Source organism: Pseudomyrmex gracilis, unplaced genomic scaffold (assembly GCF_002006095.1).
Source record: "Pseudomyrmex gracilis isolate BER0280 unplaced genomic scaffold, ASM200609v1 scaffold_228, whole genome shotgun sequence".
Classification (NCBI taxonomy): Eukaryota; Metazoa; Arthropoda; class Insecta; order Hymenoptera; family Formicidae; genus Pseudomyrmex; species Pseudomyrmex gracilis.
In genome coordinates, this window is record NW_018020812.1 from 116758 (window position 1) to 137622 (window position 20865).

Here is a 20865-nt window from a genome sequence, read left to right on the forward strand (position 1 = left end):
GTTACCGTTTAAGAGCCGTTTGTAGACGGCTCTTTAAAGAGCCGTCTACAATGGAGAGTTGTAGGCCGTAATAGTAAGAAATTGACCAATCACAGATTAAGTACAGAAGAATAATCGATTGTGATTTGTCAATTTCTTACTGTTACGGCCTACAACTCTCCATTGTAGACGGCTCTTAAGGCCATCACACATAAAATTACTTAAGACCGTAAGACGTAGGCTTAAGAAAATTGACCAATCAGAAATGTATACTATGTCGCCATCACTTTCGGACGTAAATTTCTTATTGGTCAATTTTCTTACGGCTACGTTTTACGGCCTTAAGTAATTTTATGTGCGATGGCCTTTACACTGCATAGAAACATGGCTTGTCTTACATATTGACAACTTAAGAGGTTATGTTTGTCTTTTATAAAGTGGTGTAACTTATACTGCTAAAAAATTGAGTGAAATATCTATAAGATTATATATACAATAGTCTCTTTGTTTAGTAAGAAAGAATTTACATCTGTTGGATAATCATGCTGGAAGAAATGCAAAAAAAGTTACAGTCTGAAGTTGATAAATTAAGACAAACTCATAAAGGTAGAAGAATACCCAATTTCTGAATTAACAGTAGATTTTTTTATATGCCGGTTTATATTTTATTATTATATTTTAATGTATTATTCACATTTTTTTCTAGAGTATAGCAAAATGCTTAACCAAAGGCAACAGCTAGATGGGCAATTGAATGAGAACATGATGGTAAAGAGTGAATTAGATCTCTTAAAGGATGAAAATGATGTGTTTAAGTTAATAGGACCTGTGCTTGTAAAACAAGATCTGTCTGAAGCTAAGCAGAATGTCTCTAAGCGCATGGATTATATTAAAGCTGAACTGTATGTTTGCACGATTAAAATTTAAGTATGTTGATGTTGACTTCAGATTTATAGATAAAAAAAAACTTTCAGGAAACGTGTGGACGATACATTAGCTAGTTATGAGAAGAAAATGGAAACGCAAAAAGATGCACTCAATAAACTGGAACAAGCATTTCAGCAGACCCAAATCAAGGCTTCTATAAATCAATCAAAATCATAATACCATGGACATACAATTGTTATAATATTTCATATAAAAATCTACTTATGAGTGCTTATATACATAAATTATGTGTATGCGTTTGCATAAAAAAGTCCTCAACTAAGCTGTGTATATTTCTCATTTATTTATATAAATGACCATTATATAAATCTTATTGGTTGTGACAAAATATGGCGATATCAATAAGATATCTTAAATTTATACTTCACGTGCGGTATTATTCAATATAAGGGTTGAGCTGAATAGAAAAATTATTAGGAATAGAAATTAAAAACAGAAGTTAAATGTAATGCACAATGCAAAAAAATAAAATATAACATATAAATGTATATAAATATAGGCTGTATATCATGCAACCGTGACATACTTCCTGTATTTTTATGTTATATTTTAGTTTTTGTCATTGTATAGTACATTTAACTTTTATTTCTAATTCTTATTCCTAATATTTTCTCTATTGTGCTCAGGCTATAAGAATAGAATATAAGACAATATAAAAAAAAATTTGTTATTATACGTTTTATTTCACATATAAAAATACAATGAAATACAAGTATATGCACACAATAAACACATAAAAATATATATATTATTAATAGTAAAATAATGTTTAATAAAAATAAAAATATTTAAAATATTATTTAACATTACTTTTTTACTTATTTTATAACAGCCATGTTGTGTCATAATTTTACTATTATAAATTTTATTTTTATTTCCGACACCATGTTTTGTCAAATTCCTAATTGTGTCCAGACTCATACTATAGGGACTCTAACGCAGCCTTGGAAGTTTCGAACAACATGGGATGGGATCACGATGGGATGAGATAAGCAGAGTTATTTCGGCGCGTGCGCATGTTGCATCGGTCTGTCAATGCAACATGTAGATTTTTGTATATCACGTATCACACAGTTTTTAATTATATATACATGTCTATGTGTAAATATTTTTTTCTAAAGTACTTGTGCAGAATTAAAATTCATTCAAAGTAAACAATTATATTTTAGATATTCGTTTAATAATTCCTAACTTGATATTTATTTTTCACGTGTATACTTACTAATATGCCGTCTTGAAATTAATCAAATAGTTATTGTACACAATTAGCCATTTTTTTTTATGTTTAGTTTATTATATTTCAAAGAATTTTTGTGTAATTAACACTTGTCAACAACAATGCTATTAACTTTGAAACCAGACCATAAGAAACATATATTGTTTCTAACCGAACAATCGCCGACAGGTACGAATTAAACTTTGTGTAGTAATATTTTATTCAACGTATATTTAATTAAAAAATTGAAAATATTGTATTTTTGTCTCGCAGTTCTGCAAGATTTCTGCAAATTGGCGTTAGATTATCTACAAAAAGGGCCAAATGTTAAAGTATACAACGCTGCTGCTCGTAAGTAATTAATTGCCAACTCTGATCAGTTGACAGACAATATTTATACTTTTCTTTGATTACACAAATATTTTATTATCTATTTCAGAAAAGTTAAATGTTGAATTAGATGTAATTAAAAATTCAGTGGAAGGTTTGGTTAATCTTTTGCTAGAAAGTTGTAAACATAAGGTAAAATATTGGTAATCGATCATATAAAAGAAAAGTTAAATAATATGACACATTTTGTTTACTTACTTTTTGTTTACTTTTGGATTTTACAGTTAAATCCAGAAGATTTCCGAGATTCTGTGGTTGCTTTAGGTTTTACGGAAGAAAAAGAAGCAATACTGAGTAAGTTGTATAGTATTAAGAAAGATGAAGTTTCAAATGCTCTTAAAGATATGGGATTTAAGCAGCCACAATATCACGACATGGAATGGAGATTTGAAGTACAGGTGATATAAAGAATTTGACTTTTTTACTGTCTCTCTATCTATCTCTCTCTCTTTTTCTCTCTCTGTCTTCAAATATCTCTAAATCTATAATTGAATTATATTATGTGTTGTAGACTGCATCAAAATCTCTTTTGAAACAAGTTGCTCCACTTGTCACTCTAGATTTATCTCTGAAAAATGCTAACAATCCAGATGAAATTGATCACGTTTTACTACAAACAGATCCTACAAATTTACTTCATATAACTCAACAGTTGGAAGAAGCTTTGCAGGAAAGTCGCAGTCAACATACTCGAAGGATTTCAAGAGCAGTAAAATGAGACAGTAAAATGATTTGTACTTGTATATTTGATGCAATAAATACTATAATATAAAAACACACAGATGTCAAAGATTAAATAGAGATATAGTTTGTAAGAACTGCTGGATAAATTTAATCTGGTAATTTAAATCACATTTCTTTATATTAGCATCTGTAAAGTCTCATTTTTGTCAGATGATCTTAAATACTAACTGACAGTAATCACATGTGTTATGTGCGTGAAAGGCATATTCAATACTAAGACAGTCGTCAGATTTGTAGGTTTCTATCTGCATATGTAATTGGATAATTTTATTGGATATCTTCATGAAGATATATAAAAGGAGATTGCTCTTCTCGCGCTTGTACTGTCCATTGGCGTGATACAGTACCATTACAGGATATTCCGTACAACAGAGTATTGATGTTTTACAAATTGAAGATTTCTATTACCTTAAACTCAGAATCCAGCAGAAGCAATTATACTTCAAACAATTTAAACGTTAAAAAGTACGTAGTAATTACTCTTAATTTTGTCACTTTTAAATTTATAATAAATTATAATTTATACCTGTTTGCACATTATAAAATTATTATCAGTTACCCTTTAATCTCTTGCAGAAAATGGAGTCTCTCATTACATTAGGTATCGAAAATTTAACTTCGATCGTTTTACCCGGACATTCCACCTTGGTACTTGATGTGTTAACAACAATTAAAGAACCTCAAGCTATGCGACAGATCATGAGTTTTACTAATCAAACTGTAGTAAATAAAGTACCTCCAGACATGCTGCATTTAGTCGATCCACATTGGTTATTTTTAATCTTGTTAATTAATATTCTTGTGTCCTTTTTTAGAACATCATTGGAGACATGAAATCTTTAAATTGCAGGTATCAGTTTCCACCAATGGATCCATTGTGGCACAAAATTCTTGGCCTTGTAATGATTGTGTTAGGATTTATGGGATGGACTGGCAATGGTGTTGTAGTGTATATTTTTCTGATGACACCTTCCCTAAGAACACCAAGCAATCTATTAGTAATAAATCTGGCTTTCTCGGACTTCATCATGATGATGATTCAGTCACCTCCTATGGTAATAAACTGCTACTACGAGACCTGGGTGTTAGGTAATACAAAAAAATCTTAATGTATATACAACGAAATATACGGTTCTATAAACTAAAAAATAGGACTTTGAAAGCCATATGCTAGATGTACATGCAAAATATATTTTTAACGTGTAATTAAAGAACAATTCTAAAATTTATATAAAATATATGCTACATATTGTAATGCGTTCTTTTTTAAGTTTAACATATGTGTGTGTAGTTAGTTGACAAATGTTTTATTTATATTAAAATATATAAATTAATAAATTTATTTTATATACATTTCTGTTTTATTAAGGACCGTTGATGTGCGATGTATACGCCATGGTTGGTTCTCTATGTGGATGTGCCTCAATTTGGACCATGACTGCTATTGCTTCAGATCGATATAATGTTATAGTAAAGGTATATATCTAATTTTTTTTCGTTTTTATATAGCGATATGTTAAATATAAGAATAGAAATTAAGTATATTTTTAGGGTATGGCTGGCAACCCACTCACTATTAAAAAAGCTCTACTTGAAATTTTAATAATCTGGCTGTTTGCCTTGTTATGGACAATTTTTCCAATGGTGGGATGGAACAGGTAACAGACTAAAATTAAATGTGATAAAAAATACATGAATCGCACATTTTAAATTGTAGTCTCAACTTTATGATATGATAATTATAGATATGTACCTGAAGGCAATATGACCGCCTGTGGTACGGATTATCTCACTAAAGAGTGGAGTTCCAAGTCGTACATCTTAGTGTACTCAGTGTTTGTATATTATATTCCACTTTTCACTATCATTTACAGCTATTACTTTATCGTGTCGGTAAGTGTGTGTGTGTTACAGAAAGATGTTAAAAGAAACATTGCGTTCGATCTAAAAAAAATGGAGTTTTAAAACCACATTTTTAAAAACAGGCAGTAGCTACGCATGAGAAAGCAATGAGGGAACAGGCAAAGAAAATGAATGTCCAATCTTTAAGATCGGGAGACAATCAAAATGTGAGCGCAGAAGCAAAGCTGGCGAAGGTGAGAGAAAAAAAGTTACACTAATTATTCTGTTAAAATGCAGAAAAGAAAATAAACTAATAATGCTTGCGTATTCATTTCTATGATTTTTTTGGTTATAGGTAGCCTTGATGACCATTTCTTTGTGGTTCATGGCATGGACACCGTACTTGGTCATCAATTATACTGGTGTTTTCGGTATTGCTACTATCAGTCCTCTTTTTACCATTTGGGGATCTCTCTTTGCAAAAGCAAATGCTATATATAATCCAATTGTTTATGGAATTAGGTAAGTTTTTACATATTGTATATATGTGTATGTATATATTAATACTTTTATTCTTTTTATTCATTTTTTTCACATGTCACAGTCATCCGAAATACAGAGCAGCGCTAAAAGAGAAGCTACCCTGCCTTGTATGTGGTTCCACTGAAAAGCCTGCTGCAAAAGCCGTAGCGGAAACAACTTCTATTTCGACAGCAGCGTAGTTTTTCTCATTATAAATTATAAATTTGAAACATTGTGATATAATTCAGTTAGAACGAATATATTCGGAATATACGTGAACGAATCAGTGCATCATGTAATAAATTTCCAAATAACATGAAAATTTGTAATCTGTAAAGCTTCAATAGCTGTTGTAGATAGCCAATTGTGTAACAGCTACGTACACGGAATTTTGAGGAAACTAAAAGTCTTACTTTATACGTCATTCTTTCAGTTTTTATGTTTGCTCTTCTGTTTTTCTTGTTACTGTAAGTGTTAAATATTACCTTTGCAAAAATGAGTGATAGAGTGCACTAATATATATCCAGAAGAATGTTATTCAAAAAAAGCAAAAAAAAAAAATTATTTTGACTTATTTGAGTTTAGAAAAATTGATCTTAAAGTATATATGTATGTAATATAACAAAAAAATGTGTTAAATGATAATAATACAGAGATTCATATTCACCGAATTTTGTCATGGTTCAATTAAAACTCCCTTATATATTTTTGCCTGCAGAGAATTTATATTTAGTTCTATAAAATAGTAATTACAGACATATGTATGTATATTAATTTATCATATCTTTTGTTAGCGATGTAACTTTTTCAGCAATATTGTACAGCCAATGCTTGTTAATTCCAAAATAGTAAAATGTATTTTGTTGCATTGAGAGACGATAAAAAAAAAATTTTATAAACTGCGCTATGAAGTTTTTGAAAAATTTGCTTTATGGTGCGGCCGAACCATAGAATGAGTTACAAACTAAACTGTTTTACTTTTACAATATTGGAAATTCTTCGCATATTGGCTCTGTTCAAATGAGTGCTTGCTTGGTCCACACACATGCACACACACACACACAGTTTAATTGCGACATGTTTTTTAATAATTTACTATCACGGTCAAACAATATTCTCGTTACATATCACGTGTACTGATGTGTTTCTTGCACGCGTTTATTTATCGCATTTATTTACAACGCATATTTGATGACGCGCGATTTCCTTTGTGTGACGAGAATATAATGCTATTTTCATAGCGTTGCGAAGTTTTTGTTTGTGTTGTCCAAAAATCGATGTATGTAGCGTCGTTATTTTATGCAGCAGATTTTTCACTATCTGCAACTGTGGTAGTTGTGGATTGCGTGTCCGCGCCATGCGCCGGCTCGGAAGCACACGCTAGAGATGGGAACTTTTGGAAGAGAACAGCTCGATATTTGGGATGGCTAAAAACAAAAAAAAAAGGAAAGATTAATATTACACACATATCATGAAATAATTAGATTTATTATTCTGTTTGTAAAAACTGTGGTTTATATGTATGTTTGTTAAAAAAAAAAAAACTTATCAACCGACCTGATGCCGTACACGATGGGATTGTATACAGCATTCGCTTTCGCGAAGACAGAGCCCCAGATCGTGAAGAGAGGGCTGATCTTAACTGTTTCAAAGATGCCCGAATAATTGATGACCAGATACGGAGTCCACGCCATGAACCACAGAGAGATGGTCATCAAAGCTACCTGTAATTTATAGTAAAGTTAGGATCGTTGTATAAATCTAAATTTATTAGGTCGAAATTTCTTATGTAGGAATCTTGCCTTCGCCAGTTTACATTCGGCGCTAGTGCTCTGATTCTCGGCTGATCGTAGAGAAGCGACATTCATCTTCTTCGCTTGCTCCCGCATGTTCTTTTCGTGGGCTGCGACAGCCTTGATGATAAAGAAGTAGCTGTAGATGATGAGGAACAACGGCAGGAAGTAGCAAAAGAAGCTGTAGACTAAAATGTACGATCTAGAGAACCAATCTTTGTTCAAGTAGTCGGTACCGCATGCGGTCATGTTGCCCTCCGGCACGTAACTGTAAAAAATGAGAAAGTTTTTTGTATTAAAATATGTATATATAATATATTTGTATTTGAATAAATTTGTTTTTTTTTTTTTGCAGAAGAAATTCATGTTTTACCGATTCCATCCAAACATCGGAGGGAGTGTCCAACCCAACGAGAATAGCCAGATGCCGAATATGCGAAGAAGCGCGCTATTTATGGTCATTGGTTTAGCCGACAATCCTTTGACGATTACATTGTACCTGTCGAATGCGATCATCGTCATCGTCCAAATGGAGCCACATCCGAACAGGGAACCCGCGAAAGCGTACAATTCACAGAACAAGGGTCCTAGCACCCACGTTTCGTAATAGCAACTGATCACCTGCACACATCATTCAGTAAAATATATACAGATATCGCTGTCTATCTATCGCGTCGAATGTGTTTTCTTCCTTTAGAACTTTTCATACACACCATAGGCGGTGACAGGCACAGCATCATGCAGAAATCAGAGAGAGCAAGATTGATGACGAGCAAGTTGCTCGGGGTGCGGAGACTCTTGGTGCTGGTGAATATGTAAACAACCATGCCGTTACCGATGAAAGATATTACACCGAGAACGCCGATGACAAAGCCGAGAAGCGCGTGCCACAAAGGATTCATTGGTGGGAATTGATACCAGTGAGGATCAATCAGGTGGAGCATATCCGGTGGTACTTTGTCTGCCACCGTCTGATTACCAAATCCACTCCCTTGTGCCGCCCATTGGTAGGCTGCATGGCTCGGTCCAGATGCGAAAGACATGGTTGGTTCTATAAGAGAATTTCTTTTTACACAAGAAATAGAATGTTTTAACACTTTACTCATTTATTCCGATGATAAAATGAAAAATGTTTTCCGCGCTGTTATATTCATTAATTATTTAAAAATATTACAATGTGAAATGAAACAACGAGAATTATATATTTAATGTATAAAAGAGATTTTTTTTCACATATTTTATTTTAATTCTCATATTTTTATGTATAAATGTAGATAACTATCGCAAGATATACGAAGTAGACGTAGCTTTTTCCACATCGCCTACCTGCTTTGCGTTGCTATTTGGAGAAAATCGTGGCGGATGAATTAATCCAAATACACCGCTGAATTGCTATTGCCGTCGTGGGTCTTTCCGTGAAGCAGGAAGAGTTCTCTGTTCGGACCACTGTCGGATGTGGCTCGGGGTTGGCCGCAACGGTGAGTCGCGTTTAAATATCCATTGATCCTACGTCTTCCTCGTTATAGACAACGTCTTTCTAAGTCGCCAAACAGTCTTAAGAAGTCCTCTATTAAATTACATGGGATTTGGGAATACCTTGAGAGTACCTTGAGTATAGTACACAGAAACCTTACGTAGGTACAACAAAAATAGAACGCCGAGAACTGCCGAAGATGTTTGGCGTACTGTTGAGAGACTACTAATCAGTTGCTTATAGAAATTATTGTAAAGTTAAATGCTTTAAAAGAAATTTCTCTGTTTTAGTGTTTTAACAAAATATAAGATACTGTATTAATTATGTTTTGTTTAATCATACACATTATATTATTATAGTATAACATATTTTTCAAAAAAAAAATAAAGCAACATTAGTTTATTACATAAAAAATATATTACTTTTTAAAATTAAATTTAGATATTTATATGTATGTTATTGTTTTTTTTTTTTTTTTGCACAGTATAATTATTCTAATATTTAATCTTTTATTCGGCGTAAGAATTTGACAATTCTTTGATCTCCAAATCACAATTAGTCGATTCGCATATATAATCTAAAGCACGGAAAAAGCATCGTTCACAAATTCAAATAAAATCGATAGTAAATATCGATACGCAAAATGAATATGTCGAGATGAACATGTGTTTCGTCTTGAGGGAAATTTAAAGCGATTCAAAATGGCTCTTGAATTTGGGCGGTTGTAGTTGACATTGTCGGATGTGATAAATATGTAATAGTTACAACTGTGTGTAATGATTTATAACAACACAAACACTTTCAAAGAAGATCAACATGTCAGGTACATACAATTTTTTGAAGAAAATCTTACGTTTCTTCTGAAACGTTTAATTTTTAACCGTCATCATAACGTATAGTCGTAGAAGAGAATCTCGAGGATTTGGTGGATGACGGAGACGGCGTTGGAGAATTGACAGCTCAGTCGGCGTTGCAAGAGATCGAAAATGCTTGGATGAACGAGAGATTCGCCCCAGAAATTCTGCCGCATCAGTTTGACCTCGTGGACTGTATGTTGCAGCAAATCACGCACATGGAGGAGAATATCAAGAGGTTAGACAAGAATGATTTGCGAGTGCAAGTTCACCGTATGGAGCTCGATCGGATAAAGTACATAATCAGTAGCTATCTGCGAACACGTCTAGAAAAGATAGAACAGTATACCGTTCACATCCTGTCGGAGGAAGCTAACAGGAATCCAGAAGAAGCATACTTAACGCCAAGTGAATTGCGTTTTGCCAAGGAATACCTCGCCAATATGGAAACGCTCTTCACAACGTTAGCACTGCAACATTTTCCACCTAGTGTTCAACGTTTTGAGGTGGACAAGTTGACTATTAAACCTAACATGCAAGCTTATGTATTTCTGCGTGCTAATCAAAAAGTCACAGGCATAGTTCTACCCGGTACACAAAATGAGGAGATAGACTTTGAGGAAGGTTCGCAGCATATTATTCAGTACAGTGCTGTAGCGGATTTAGTAAAAACTGGTGTAGTACAATTGATTTGATATTTTCAGAAGAAAGAAACACAAAGTGGAAAGGGTAAGAGAGAGAATGTATAATTTAAATAATTGTTAAACAATATATATTTTTTTATTTATGTGATATATATAACAATTACAATAAGAATTTAAGAAAAAAAAAACATTTGATCGTCTCCCAATTTATTTTCATGATGTAATATCTTCTTTTATAAAATCACAAGTATTGTTATTGTTCGATTATAACTTTCTTTGAGTATCTTACGGTAATATCACGTTAAAAAACATTATACCAAACATACATTCATTAGGTACAACAAGATTAATATGAGCACTTAATAAGACATTGTTGCACAATATACATATGTAAAAAAATAAGAGTATACAGTTTATATATAATGAAAGTGAGATCTAAAATTACTTAAATCTTCATTATTAAAAAATTCTTTGTAATAAGTAGAAAAGTGTCTAATATTGTTGGCAAGTTGTGGCATTGATATTAATTAATATAATCATCATATATCACTGATACTTGAGTAAAAAATCTCACATGAACTTGTGCTTTTGTTCATAGGCCTAAAAATGAAATATATGTCACACATATAGAAATACTTAAATTTGACAATATATAATAGTAGAAATTAATTTACCTCTTTGGCATGTTGCTTAAGCTGTTCAGACATAACTTGTCCGGTTTCTTTTACCATGCTACTAAAGTAACTTTGTTCGTTTTGCAATAGAATATAAGGATGATTGAACTCAAGTACTTGACCTTGATGCATTATCAACACCTTATCGCTATCCATTATCGTATTCAATCTATGCGCTATTGTAAGTACTGTGCATGCTTGGAATTTCTTTCGAATTGTAGCTTGTATGAGCGCGTCTGTTGTAAGATCCACGTTAGCAGTGGCTTCGTCCAACACAAGAATCTTATTGTTCTGCAAACTTGCGCGTGCCAGACAAATTAACTGTCGTTGTCCGACGCTGAAATTAGAACCGCCCTGTACCACTTGATGACTCAGATCGGTTACCGCATTCTTCAATTCGACTTCTTCCAGGACGGTCCACAGATCGTTGTCATTAAACTTACAAAAGGGATCGAGATTTTCCCGAAGTGTACCAGAAAACAGTACCGGTTCCTGCGGTATTATGGAGATCTTTTTTCTCAAATCGTGAAGGCCAATCTTTTTTGTGCTTAGATTGTCAATATAAATTGTTCCGTCAAAGTGTGTCATGCGGAACAAGGCGGAGATCAAAGACGATTTTCCAGCACCAGTGCGACCCACTATTCCAATCTGAAAAATTATTTAACGTTTAGAATAAATCGTGAATGAACTAATTAAAACAATTAGATTTGGAACTATTTCAACGGACAAGGACTTCTTTTTGATTGTTTTACAATTAATATGATATTGAATATTATAATGGCAATTTGTAACTACCTTCATTCCAGGTTCTATAACGAAACTCAGAGATTTGAGAACGGGCGGTTCCGAATTGGAATATCGAAGAGAAACTTGATCAAATCGAATTTCTCCTTTGGAAGGCCAATCGCTCAACGGTTTATCAATACTGTTGCTTTCGAATGGGCCTTCTTTTTCTAACTCGGTATATTGCATTATTCTCTCTACACTTGTCATTTGTGTCATTACCTCAGCCATTTGTATCATTCCATGTTGCACCATACCGCATAAAATAAGTATCTGAGAAACAGCTAAGCCAACATTTCCGGCAAAAGTGTTTCCTGAAAAAAAGAATCGAAGTCAATATTTATTTCTTTTTCACTAAGTATATGTATTAATTAGAGTAATTGTAAACGAAGATGATTTACCGTCATCCAGTGCAACAAAACTAAGCGTGACAAAGGCAACGAAAATAAGAGTTACTATATCGAGCGCACAACCAAACGCGTGCTTGGTTGAGATAATTAGTGAGCAAGTACGAGTATGCAAATCCTGATGTTCGTCAAATTGTTTGCGAACTATCTCTTGAACATCAGCAGATCGTATTGTTGCTAGACCGGACCATGTTGAATTAATATGCGAGAAGACGGGACTTTTTGCTGTAGATTTAAATAAGTATCAAAGTTGAAGAACACGCGAAGAAATAATAGATAAAAAAAAAATATAAATAATATAAATTACATGTGAAAAACTTTTACCGTTTCCTTCCAATCGTTTTAGATTTTCTGCTTTTGGAGTATAAATTGTTCTTATTACGTTGTATAAAACACTCACGATGAGTATAGGAATTATGACCCAATGATTGATAATAAGTACTTGCAGCATAATCCCTATCATTACCACGGCTATCTGAATAACTTCTAGTGCACATCGAGGTAAATATTCATCTACCGTGCCAATATCCTTTGAGAAACGATTTAAAATTCGACCTGAAAAAGCGTGATTTATATTTCGTGTCTTACGCAATAACGATTTTGTATTTTATCTCGATAGACTTACCGGACGGATTTTTATTAAAAAATGACATCGGGACTTTAAGTACGGATGAGAACATAAAATTATGTAAGTTTTTGCTAGCGTTCATACATATCTTGTAAAATGTTAGATTTCGCAGTGTTGTGAACACAATGCTGGCACTAATAAAAGCTCCGTAAACCCACAACATTGTATTTGTGTCGAGATAATGTAAATCTTTATCTATGAGTTTGTTCTAAGCAGTCAAAACAAAAAATCTTTTAAGATTATACAAGATTAAGTGGATACTAATAATAATATTTAAAAAAATAAGAAATACTAACGACGTTTTCGGAAGTAAAGTTGTGTGACAATGCAGTATAGTTGAATATGTTACTTTGACAATTCTCTAAAATTTCAGCAAGTTCTTCATTCGTCTTTAATGTATTGTTTATTTGTCCAACAGATATTGGTGTGGAAGAAAAAGTTGTGAAATTGTTTGCGGCGAGAGTAAAAATATTGTACCGGTCACATACATCCTTAATATACATCTCTTTTTGTCTCGTCCTGTATATTGTACGATTACATTTTGTGCACGGCGGTTAGATTTGTGTTTTTTATATAACTTACCAATAACTGATCCAGTAGTCGCAACCGCTGCTTCCGATTTGTCCCAAAACCAGAAAGAGCAGGAGAACAACGATCATAATGATTGAGGCGCCGCTACGAATATACTTCCAATAAAGTGACTTCGATATGCTTCCTTTAGCCAGAAATTCTTCAGTTTCTTCAGGTTCCACTTCTTCTTCATCGCTAGAATCATTAGCTGTGTCGGATGCTAAATTGAAACCTGTATCGTTTGTAGGACTTGTATCCCTTTTTGGTGATTCGTTTGTTTCTTTCGTCTCTTCATTTTTCGCAAGTATTTCCAAAAAGTTTACCTGTTTTTCTTGAAGAGTTTTGAATGTACCATGATTTTCAATTTGTCCCTTTTTTTAAAACAAGCATAAATAAAATATTTAACATTCTATTGCATGTTACACATTGCTTATTTGCATTCTCATAAATATTTGATAATTAACAAATCTTATCTTATCTTAAAAGCAGTTTTTTTTTTACATAATATCTAGTTGTGTTTTACATACTTTATTCAGAAGTATGATATAGTCGCATTGTTTTAAATACTGTAACTGATGAGTCACAAGTATCCTTGTTTTATTTTTCAAGTATCCGCTTATGCAGTTATCAAATATATGTTTGGCAACGTGAGTATCAACAGCTGATAAAGGGTCATCAAGAAGATAAATATCGGCGTTTCTATACACAGCTCTGTAAATAAGAAATGTCATTACGCAATTTATAAAATATTTGCTGTTGAGTGCAAATTTACCTTGCTAAATTAACTCTTGCACGTTGTCCGCCGCTAAGAGCCGTACCTCTGTCACCGACCAATGTCTGATCTTGTTGCGGAAGAGTTTCGAAATCTTTTTTAAGAGCACAGACTTCTATCACTGTTTGATACTTAGTTTTATTAAAAGGCAAATCAAATAAGATATTATTTTGCACCGTGCCTGAAAACAGCCAAGATTCTTGACTAGCATACGATATTTTGCCATTTGTAAAAATTTGACCAGACGATATTTTTAATTCGCCCAAAATAGCTTGAATTAAAGAACTCTGAAAAATAAAAAAATTGTTTTTAAGCAAACATTTCTAAACTTTTATATAATTTTTGTCCTCTTACATATTTTATTGCAATTTTTTATCTAAAAAAATATATATACTTTTCCCGCGCCAACAGAACCAACGATAGCGTAAAGTTGTCCGGTTTTTTGTTGAAAGTTAATATTATGTAACGCATGTACAGTTTCCACATCTGTCCCCCATGAAGCATTAACATTTTTCATTGAAATACTTGTATTGTCAGTGGACAATAAAGCTTGTACCGATGAAACATTTTCATCCAGTAATAAAACTTCCTGTAATAATAATAATAAGAGAGAGCTCTATTGTTTTATAATTATTACATTATGTAAAATTATGTTAATATTAAAAATATAAAAAGTTACTTGTAGGAATAATATTAAAAAAAGAATAAGAACAGACAACAAAATGAGCCGACTTTGAGGTCCTGTGTCATTGCAGATAACTATACAGATAGAAGAAAGAAAAGAGCACACGATATATATTTTGAAGAAAAATACCTGCTAAGAAAAAAAATATCTGCTATAATACACGTAGTTATTCTCTCACCTCAATTCTCTTTATGGACGCTTTTGTTTCAGAAATTAATTCTAAAGCTATAGGAAAGTATATTGCTGTAACAAGTTGAAGAATATTGAAGTACAGTGCCATTGAGAATACATTATCAGCTGATATAGAATAGTCATTAAGTACACAAGTAAGAACTGTAAGAAACAATGTTGTTCTCTCTGTATAAATATATGTGGCTATGGTCATCCCTTTTTTATAAGATGTTAATGTAAGAATGTCGATTTCATATCTTGAAAAGAATAAAGTGCTTATTATAAATTAAATTTCTCAATTATAATGCCAAGAATGAAATATACAAGTATACAAACTTTCTTGCACGATCAACCAGTTCCTGAAACGGCTTCTCCCAAGTATACATTTTGATAACTTGTATGCCACTCACAATCTCGGACATTAAGCGAACTCTCTCCTCGGTTCTCTTTGATATTTCCAAACGCATTTTTTTCATCCACTTCATTATGTATACTGCGAAAGAATATACAAACTCAGTTATATATTGGATACGTATATGTTATTTGTGACGATTTTAATGTACCATTAATAGGGATAGTTTGAATCAATAAGAAAATTATGCCGATCCATACAGGATAGCCAATATTTTCCCATCCCAAATAGGCAACCACAACTACTTGTATAGGCATAATCCAGATATAATGCACTACTTCGAATAATCGATCAAATTGCGACAAATCTTTTGACAACAATGTAATAATTTTACTTGGTGTGGTGTCTGAAGACTTGGATAAGTGTAATATCTAAAACAATGCAATAATAAAAATGTACACAAGTTATAATACTTTTTATACGATGAACAGCAGAGACAAATAATTTCTTTTAAACAACGTGAAACAGAACATTAAATTTAAATTTCCTAGAAATTACCTTTCTATAAATTAAAGAAGAAATTGCTATCTTCACTCTCATTCCAATCTCGTCCAAGGCTAAATTGGAATGATGATAACAAAAACATATCAATAATCCTACAATTATCACACCAGTTGCATAGAGATATGCTTCAATTTGAGTGGATGTTGCTCTTGGATCAAAGTGCCAAATTAATAGACGTAGAATGTATGGTTGTATAACTCTATTTATAGTGATTAACAGTAAGAAACAGTTTTAACAGAGAATAACATAACAATTTCTTATTCTAAGCATGATAATATCTAGTCACCTTAAAATGACAGTCACAAAGAAAATCCATCCTCCATAATAGAGACATTCCCAAAAAAAGACTTTTATCAAAGCTTTGACAAATTTTGGCTGTCTGCCATTTTTCTGGGCTGCATGTAGCTCATTTTTCCAATGTCTGAAGAATATCCACATATTCAGAAAAATAGCAAGTGTTAATGATTTGTTAACATTAAGCTTTCGTGAATTTTTAATATAACAAAAGTATTTACTGCTCCAGTTGATTTCCCAACCATTCACTGCCATCATCTGGTAGAATATTATAAACATCTTTTAATTCTAAGTCGTGATCTTTCTTATGCCAGAATATGTCCACTAACCAGCTGAACAAATGTGACAAAATAGTAAATTTTAAGTTTATGCAAGAATGTATTTGTGTATGCTAATTCAACTTTGATAAAATATAATATATAATCATATAGCAAGAGAGAATTGTGCATTTTAACATACACAATTACATTCAGAAAATGCAATAATACTTTTATACTTTTAGTATAATTAGATAGTATAAATTAGTTTTAAGAAAATAGTCCTATTATAAGTAATCTCTTGACTGTTGTGTAACTGAGTTTTCTGAATGTAATTTGTCATACAAATATATATACATATACATATATATATAAAGATAAGATAAAAAATAAAAGATAAGAAATTTTACACTTATCATTTGACTTTTTAAATACAAACTAAAGATAAATCTAAAATGTGTTATCATTTGATTGTAATTACATAACAGTAATTTTTGCAATTTATATAACGCATTACTTGCTTTTTTAGTCTTTTTAATGAGATCTTTATATATTGCTCAAATTTAATGCTTCAAACTCTAGAATCTCTATCATCTGTCCCATTAAAAGCCAATCTAATTCCGGTTAACTTAACTGATCAGTTAAATATTGCCAACTTAAAACTAGTTGATCTTAACCTAAAATCTTAGAAGCTGTATAGTTTTATAGTTGGTATATTTTTAAATCAAGTGGTTTAAAGTTAAGTTAACAAGAATTGATGAGACTGATCCTATATAAAATTGAATAACAGAATTCAAAGAGTTAAAATACGTGCGCGGACTTTGAAGTGTATCATTTATATTCGCAAATTGTGACAAGTTTCTGAAAATCGCGTAAAAATCGACGAAATCTTATCTCTTCTTATTAACTCGCGATTTGAAAAATTGAAAAACACGTGCATATCATCGTTGTCACAGCAACACATGTGAGTATGTCCCGTACAGAGCACATCGATATCCAAAAAATATCTCATGAATATCCACTTTGAATATTGAAATATCCAAAGAATATTTATCTCTTGAACATCTGTTGAAAGTATGTAATACATATCTATATGCATGTTATACATATTTATACAATTGCGTGCAATTAATCTCACTCGGAAGATACTCTTATGAAATAGCTCTCGCTTGACACTTACCAAAAGAACAATTTATTGATGGAATTTGCGGACGTTTGTGGATGCGGATTGTCAAATTTTCTCGTGGCCTCCATTGTTCGGACTATGACGTAATTACCGTGATTTGCAAACGGCCCATTCGAACAATCCCGCCACCAACTTGTCTTGTGGCGTGCTCGTGAATAACACGTGCTGTGCAATTATATACAAGACACACATATGAACACACACATCACTCATGGCGTACAATCGAAAGGACCTCGTAACGGCCGTGGGAATGATCAAGATTTATGACCATGAATACTATATAGTGATGACAATAAACTCTCGCGCGTTGAACAATAATTAATTAAGATTTCTCGATCCTCCGTTTTGTGGAAACGAAGAAAATCACGAGAAAAATTGCCAAAATTTTGCGCGGAACTATTTGTTTATTTATAAAGAAATAAACATATATTTTTTTGTGCAAAAAAACGCATGTAGAATCAATATAGATTACATTCGTAAAATATATGCCGGACGGTTTTTTTTATTCAATGCGAAATCATATTAACAAATTTGAATCGAAAAATATGAAGTTTTCGTAGCGTGTCACACATTGCTATGATTTCGTGTTGAAAAAAAAATCGTGTCCGGTACGTTTTACGAGTATTTCTACCGAGTACACGTGCGTTCATACAGAAATATTCTTATTTTTCACAAAACGCGCATGAAACTGGCAAGTTTTCCTGCTTCTGACGTCATAGAATTCAAGATGGTCGCGAGATATTAAAGAGCTAGCTTTTACATGATATATATATATAACTTGTTTTTTTTTTTTTCGACGTGTTATATAACGTTCTAACGTTTGATCTGATTGCTCTACTGACGCGCATATTTTCTTTTCTGTGATAATACCAGAAATAATCTGATAGCAAAAATGATTCAATGCAGAGAAACATGACTCTACTAAACTGGTAGAAAAATGTAAAATTTTTTATTTTTTTACGTTTGGCTTCTGTGTTTTTTTTTTTTGTATTAAAACCATAAAAAAAAAATATATATACTGTCTACTGTTCTTCTTCGAAATATATACTGTCTTCAATGAGAGAAAGGTCCGCGGTCTGCACATAGGGGTGGAATAGTGGGCAGAGTGGGGAGAGCGTTGTGCGCTACGCAACGATTTATGTCGACGATAATTGCACTCAAACAATTGCGTTTTTTGTAATTTTGAGTTCGAACGTACGCCCATACACCACTTTGCTATTTACAGAATAATAACGGGCACTGATACTTGCACGAATAGTACAGCGCTGAGGAGTGGAGGGCTTTCTCCGAGTCCCGTCGGAGAGGCGATGTCGCAGAAAAGTGACACTTTGTGAGCACGGGTAACATTGTCTTAAAAACTTCACAAAGCGACGAAATCACAGAAATATCAAAGAAAATACAGGAACAGGTAAATTGCCATCTCGTATTTTGTTTTTTTATGTGTGAAAATATCGTAAGAAACTTAGTGAAAAAAATATTAGGTCTGTTCTATTGTTGTTTACACACACACACACATATGAACTTTTTCCAGCTGAGTATAGCAAGGAAACCACCAGTAGGATCAGTTGAAACCATCTTTCGATCTACTTCAAGCTCTCAAGATTTAAACTATAATTTGAGTAATCAATCGATGAATTCTCATATCTCGGAAACTCATGTATATAAATTTATCAGTCCAAAACCTTCGGATAGTGCACTCCCACAACTCGCTCCGCGAACTCTGAAAGATAATAATATTGCTCCTCGTGAAAATAAATTCAAGTATTCTGATTTGGATTCGGATATCGATGAAATATTACAGATAGAATAAATCATTGTATAACTTAATTTAAAACATAGTTGGATTATGCATCGTTTATACACCGTACACAGCGCAGTTCTTTCTTTTCTGTAGGTATGTTATTGTTAATATATTTAAAAAACTATATATAAGGAAAATACATACATATATCTGTGATAAAAACAAAAATTGATTCAAAGTTTTCCAATCTAATTTTATTTTTTAAATTAATAAAAGCAATTACACGTGTTACACTCTGTTCAATGAAAGAGTATTATCGGATTAATGTGTATAAATTTTTCGTTGTACAAATGTTATAAAATCTGACACAAAGTTTGAAAAAGTGAGATATATAAAACAGCCTAGTTTTCCTTGGATTCATCATAAGCAAACATATCCAAGAGAATATAAACGTAAAAACCAACTTTAAAAAAAGTAAAATACGATAAAATCTTACAAAAATATAATTTTAAAATAAGATAGTAATCTGTATTTATAAAATAAAGTAATAATCTTTAAATTTTTATAGATGTTATTTCATGTTTAAAGTAGTTCGTTCTTCCTTAACTTACACACATAGCACTAGATGTATTTGAGGTAATTGTTACATCATTAATATCAGTATTAAGATTACTGATACTAACAGACTTACAAGTATCTATTAAAATTCTTACGTCGTTATCACTTAGGTAACTAAATATTTGTTCAATACATTCATGTGGTAGCTCAGGAAAGTTACAGAAAAAATAGAAAATTTTAGTGCCTTGTTCGAACAACTCTTTTCTTTCCATACCTCTTCTGAACTTACTTTTTATCATGCTAGCGTATAGTGGAAATTTTGTTTTATAATCTTCTGATCTTAGAACCTGCACTACATTTTCATTTCTCATATATATTGCTAATAGATTTGTATCTTTTATCAAGATATCATAAAATGAAATGTTAGAATTACTAATTTTCTTATACTTCATGAATAATACTTCTACTTCATACGAATCCCGTAATAATCTCATTTCATAATCGTTACTCATTGAAATCGTTACTAATTGTTCACTTACGTATAAGTTTGCAATTTTCATCTTAACTATATGCTGTATAAGAAAATCAGCAACTGGATCATAACCACGATAACAACAATAATCAACCTTACATGATATAGAATTAATGTTAGCACCTCTGTCTAACAGCATCATAACAACTTTTAAATGTCTGTTTTTTACAGCAAGACACAGTGGGGTATCACCTGGTGTAAAAGAGAAGATATATGTAGAATTAATATAAACTCCATTTTTTACGAAATGTTCATCAATCTGTAAATATCCTTTCTCCGCTACAA

General features: G+C 32.2%; 7 protein-coding genes across 10 annotated transcripts in view; 4 read left to right on the forward strand and 3 right to left on the reverse strand.

Moving 5' to 3' along the window:
* Positions 1–360: 360 nt before the first annotated feature.
* Positions 361–1189, forward strand: LOC109858859 (prefoldin subunit 6). Its single transcript, XM_020436528.1, has 3 exons — positions 361–585; positions 686–881; positions 954–1189. The coding sequence occupies exons 1-3, from the start codon at positions 522–524 to the stop codon at positions 1081–1083; spliced, it is 390 nt and encodes a 129-aa protein (XP_020292117.1). The 5' UTR covers positions 361–521; the 3' UTR covers positions 1084–1189.
* Positions 1190–1884: 695 nt separating this feature from the next.
* LOC109858867 (COMM domain-containing protein 2) lies at positions 1885–3310 on the forward strand. Its single transcript, XM_020436541.1, has 5 exons — positions 1885–2332; positions 2417–2494; positions 2583–2665; positions 2758–2931; positions 3045–3310. The coding sequence occupies exons 1-5, from the start codon at positions 2266–2268 to the stop codon at positions 3249–3251; spliced, it is 609 nt and encodes a 202-aa protein (XP_020292130.1). The 5' UTR covers positions 1885–2265; the 3' UTR covers positions 3252–3310.
* LOC109858864 (rhodopsin-like) lies at positions 3285–6531 on the forward strand. Of its 2 annotated transcripts, none has more exons than XM_020436536.1 (10): positions 3285–3372; positions 3507–3743; positions 3854–4047; positions 4128–4366; positions 4647–4753; positions 4829–4935; positions 5023–5170; positions 5263–5373; positions 5475–5641; positions 5724–6531. In XM_020436536.1, the coding sequence occupies exons 2-10, from the start codon at positions 3657–3659 to the stop codon at positions 5839–5841; spliced, it is 1278 nt and encodes a 425-aa protein (XP_020292125.1). In that variant the 5' UTR covers positions 3285–3372; positions 3507–3656; the 3' UTR covers positions 5842–6531. The 2 variants fall into 2 exon arrangements, with proteins under 2 accessions (XP_020292125.1, XP_020292126.1); XM_020436537.1 differs by having other exon boundaries at positions 3342–3372; positions 3515–3743.
* A 175-nt stretch (positions 6532–6706) lies between these two features.
* On the reverse strand, positions 6707–8909 carry LOC109858865 (rhodopsin). 2 transcript variants are annotated; one of them, XM_020436538.1, is made up of 6 exons: positions 8761–8909; positions 8148–8485; positions 7808–8055; positions 7444–7702; positions 7199–7365; positions 6707–7068 (listed from the first exon to the last, which is right to left on the reverse strand). In XM_020436538.1, the coding sequence occupies exons 2-6, from the start codon at positions 8475–8477 to the stop codon at positions 6939–6941; spliced, it is 1134 nt and encodes a 377-aa protein (XP_020292127.1). In that variant the 5' UTR covers positions 8478–8485; positions 8761–8909; the 3' UTR covers positions 6707–6938. The 2 variants fall into 2 exon arrangements, with proteins under 2 accessions (XP_020292127.1, XP_020292128.1); XM_020436539.1 differs by having other exon boundaries at positions 8148–8499.
* Positions 8910–9402: 493 nt separating this feature from the next.
* On the forward strand, positions 9403–10537 carry LOC109858866 (DNA replication complex GINS protein SLD5). Its single transcript, XM_020436540.1, has 2 exons — positions 9403–9731; positions 9808–10537. Exons 1-2 carry the CDS (start codon positions 9725–9727, stop codon positions 10455–10457), a joined length of 657 nt encoding a protein of 218 aa, XP_020292129.1. The 5' UTR covers positions 9403–9724; the 3' UTR covers positions 10458–10537.
* Positions 10538–10543: 6 nt separating this feature from the next.
* On the reverse strand, positions 10544–18688 carry LOC109858863 (multidrug resistance-associated protein 4-like). Of its 2 annotated transcripts, none has more exons than XM_020436534.1 (18): positions 17744–18343; positions 16528–16638; positions 16299–16433; positions 16007–16211; positions 15660–15879; positions 15433–15589; positions 15104–15353; positions 14635–14829; positions 14241–14527; positions 13996–14179; positions 13481–13839; positions 13195–13417; positions 12896–13106; positions 12595–12825; positions 12265–12495; positions 11876–12177; positions 11081–11728; positions 10544–11006 (listed from the first exon to the last, which is right to left on the reverse strand). In XM_020436534.1, the coding sequence occupies exons 1-18, from the start codon at positions 17815–17817 to the stop codon at positions 10977–10979; spliced, it is 4053 nt and encodes a 1350-aa protein (XP_020292123.1). In that variant the 5' UTR covers positions 17818–18343; the 3' UTR covers positions 10544–10976. The 2 variants fall into 2 exon arrangements, with proteins under 2 accessions (XP_020292123.1, XP_020292124.1); XM_020436535.1 differs by lacking the exon at positions 10544–11006 and having other exon boundaries at positions 11308–11417; positions 11524–11728; positions 17744–18688.
* A 1203-nt stretch (positions 18689–19891) lies between these two features.
* Positions 19892–20865, reverse strand: part of LOC109858856 (ankyrin-1-like) — a 9183-nt gene continuing 8209 nt past the window's right edge. Inside the window, exons 6-7 of the mRNA XM_020436523.1 lie at positions 20338–20772; positions 19892–19953 (exon numbers count right to left, since the gene is read on the reverse strand). Coding sequence (XP_020292112.1) covers positions 19892–19953; positions 20338–20772 — 497 coding nt within the window. The remainder of the gene's footprint in view (positions 19954–20337; positions 20773–20865) is intronic.

Excerpts from the sequence above, each read along its gene's own strand:
- LOC109858867 (XM_020436541.1), top strand. The coding sequence starts at position 2,266 with ATGCTATTAACTTTGAAACCAGACCATAAGAAACATATATTGTTTCTA. Across the intron at positions 2,666-2,757 it reads TAGAAAGTTGTAAACATAAG|TTAAATCCAGAAGATTTCCG; the intron begins GTAAAATATTGG and ends TGGATTTTACAG. Across the intron at positions 2,932-3,044 it reads AATGGAGATTTGAAGTACAG|ACTGCATCAAAATCTCTTTT; the intron begins GTGATATAAAGA and ends TATGTGTTGTAG.
- LOC109858865 (XM_020436538.1), bottom strand. The coding sequence starts at position 8,477 with ATGTCTTTCGCATCTGGACCGAGCCATGCAGCCTACCAATGGGCGGCA. Across the intron at positions 8,056-8,147 it reads TGTGCCTGTCACCGCCTATG|GTGATCAGTTGCTATTACGA; the intron begins GTGTGTATGAAA and ends TGATGTGTGCAG. Across the intron at positions 7,069-7,198 it reads CCCATCGTGTACGGCATCAG|CCATCCCAAATATCGAGCTG; the intron begins GTCGGTTGATAA and ends TTTTGTTTTTAG.
- LOC109858863 (XM_020436534.1), bottom strand. The coding sequence starts at position 17,817 with ATGGAGGCCACGAGAAAATTTGACAATCCGCATCCACAAACGTCCGCA. Across the intron at positions 14,830-15,103 it reads CGTCCATAAAGAGAATTGAG|GAAGTTTTATTACTGGATGA; the intron begins GTGAGAGAATAA and ends TTATTATTACAG. Across the intron at positions 12,826-12,895 it reads TTTTAATAAAAATCCGTCCG|GTCGAATTTTAAATCGTTTC; the intron begins GTAAGTCTATCG and ends ACGCTTTTTCAG.
- LOC109858864 (XM_020436536.1), top strand. The coding sequence starts at position 3,657 with ATGTTTTACAAATTGAAGATTTCTATTACCTTAAACTCAGAATCCAGC. Across the intron at positions 4,936-5,022 it reads CCAATGGTGGGATGGAACAG|ATATGTACCTGAAGGCAATA; the intron begins GTAACAGACTAA and ends TGATAATTATAG. Across the intron at positions 5,171-5,262 it reads GCTATTACTTTATCGTGTCG|GCAGTAGCTACGCATGAGAA; the intron begins GTAAGTGTGTGT and ends TTTTAAAAACAG.
- LOC109858859 (XM_020436528.1), top strand. The coding sequence starts at position 522 with ATGCTGGAAGAAATGCAAAAAAAGTTACAGTCTGAAGTTGATAAATTA. Across the intron at positions 586-685 it reads ATTAAGACAAACTCATAAAG|AGTATAGCAAAATGCTTAAC; the intron begins GTAGAAGAATAC and ends ATTTTTTTCTAG. Across the intron at positions 882-953 it reads GATTATATTAAAGCTGAACT|GAAACGTGTGGACGATACAT; the intron begins GTATGTTTGCAC and ends AAAAACTTTCAG.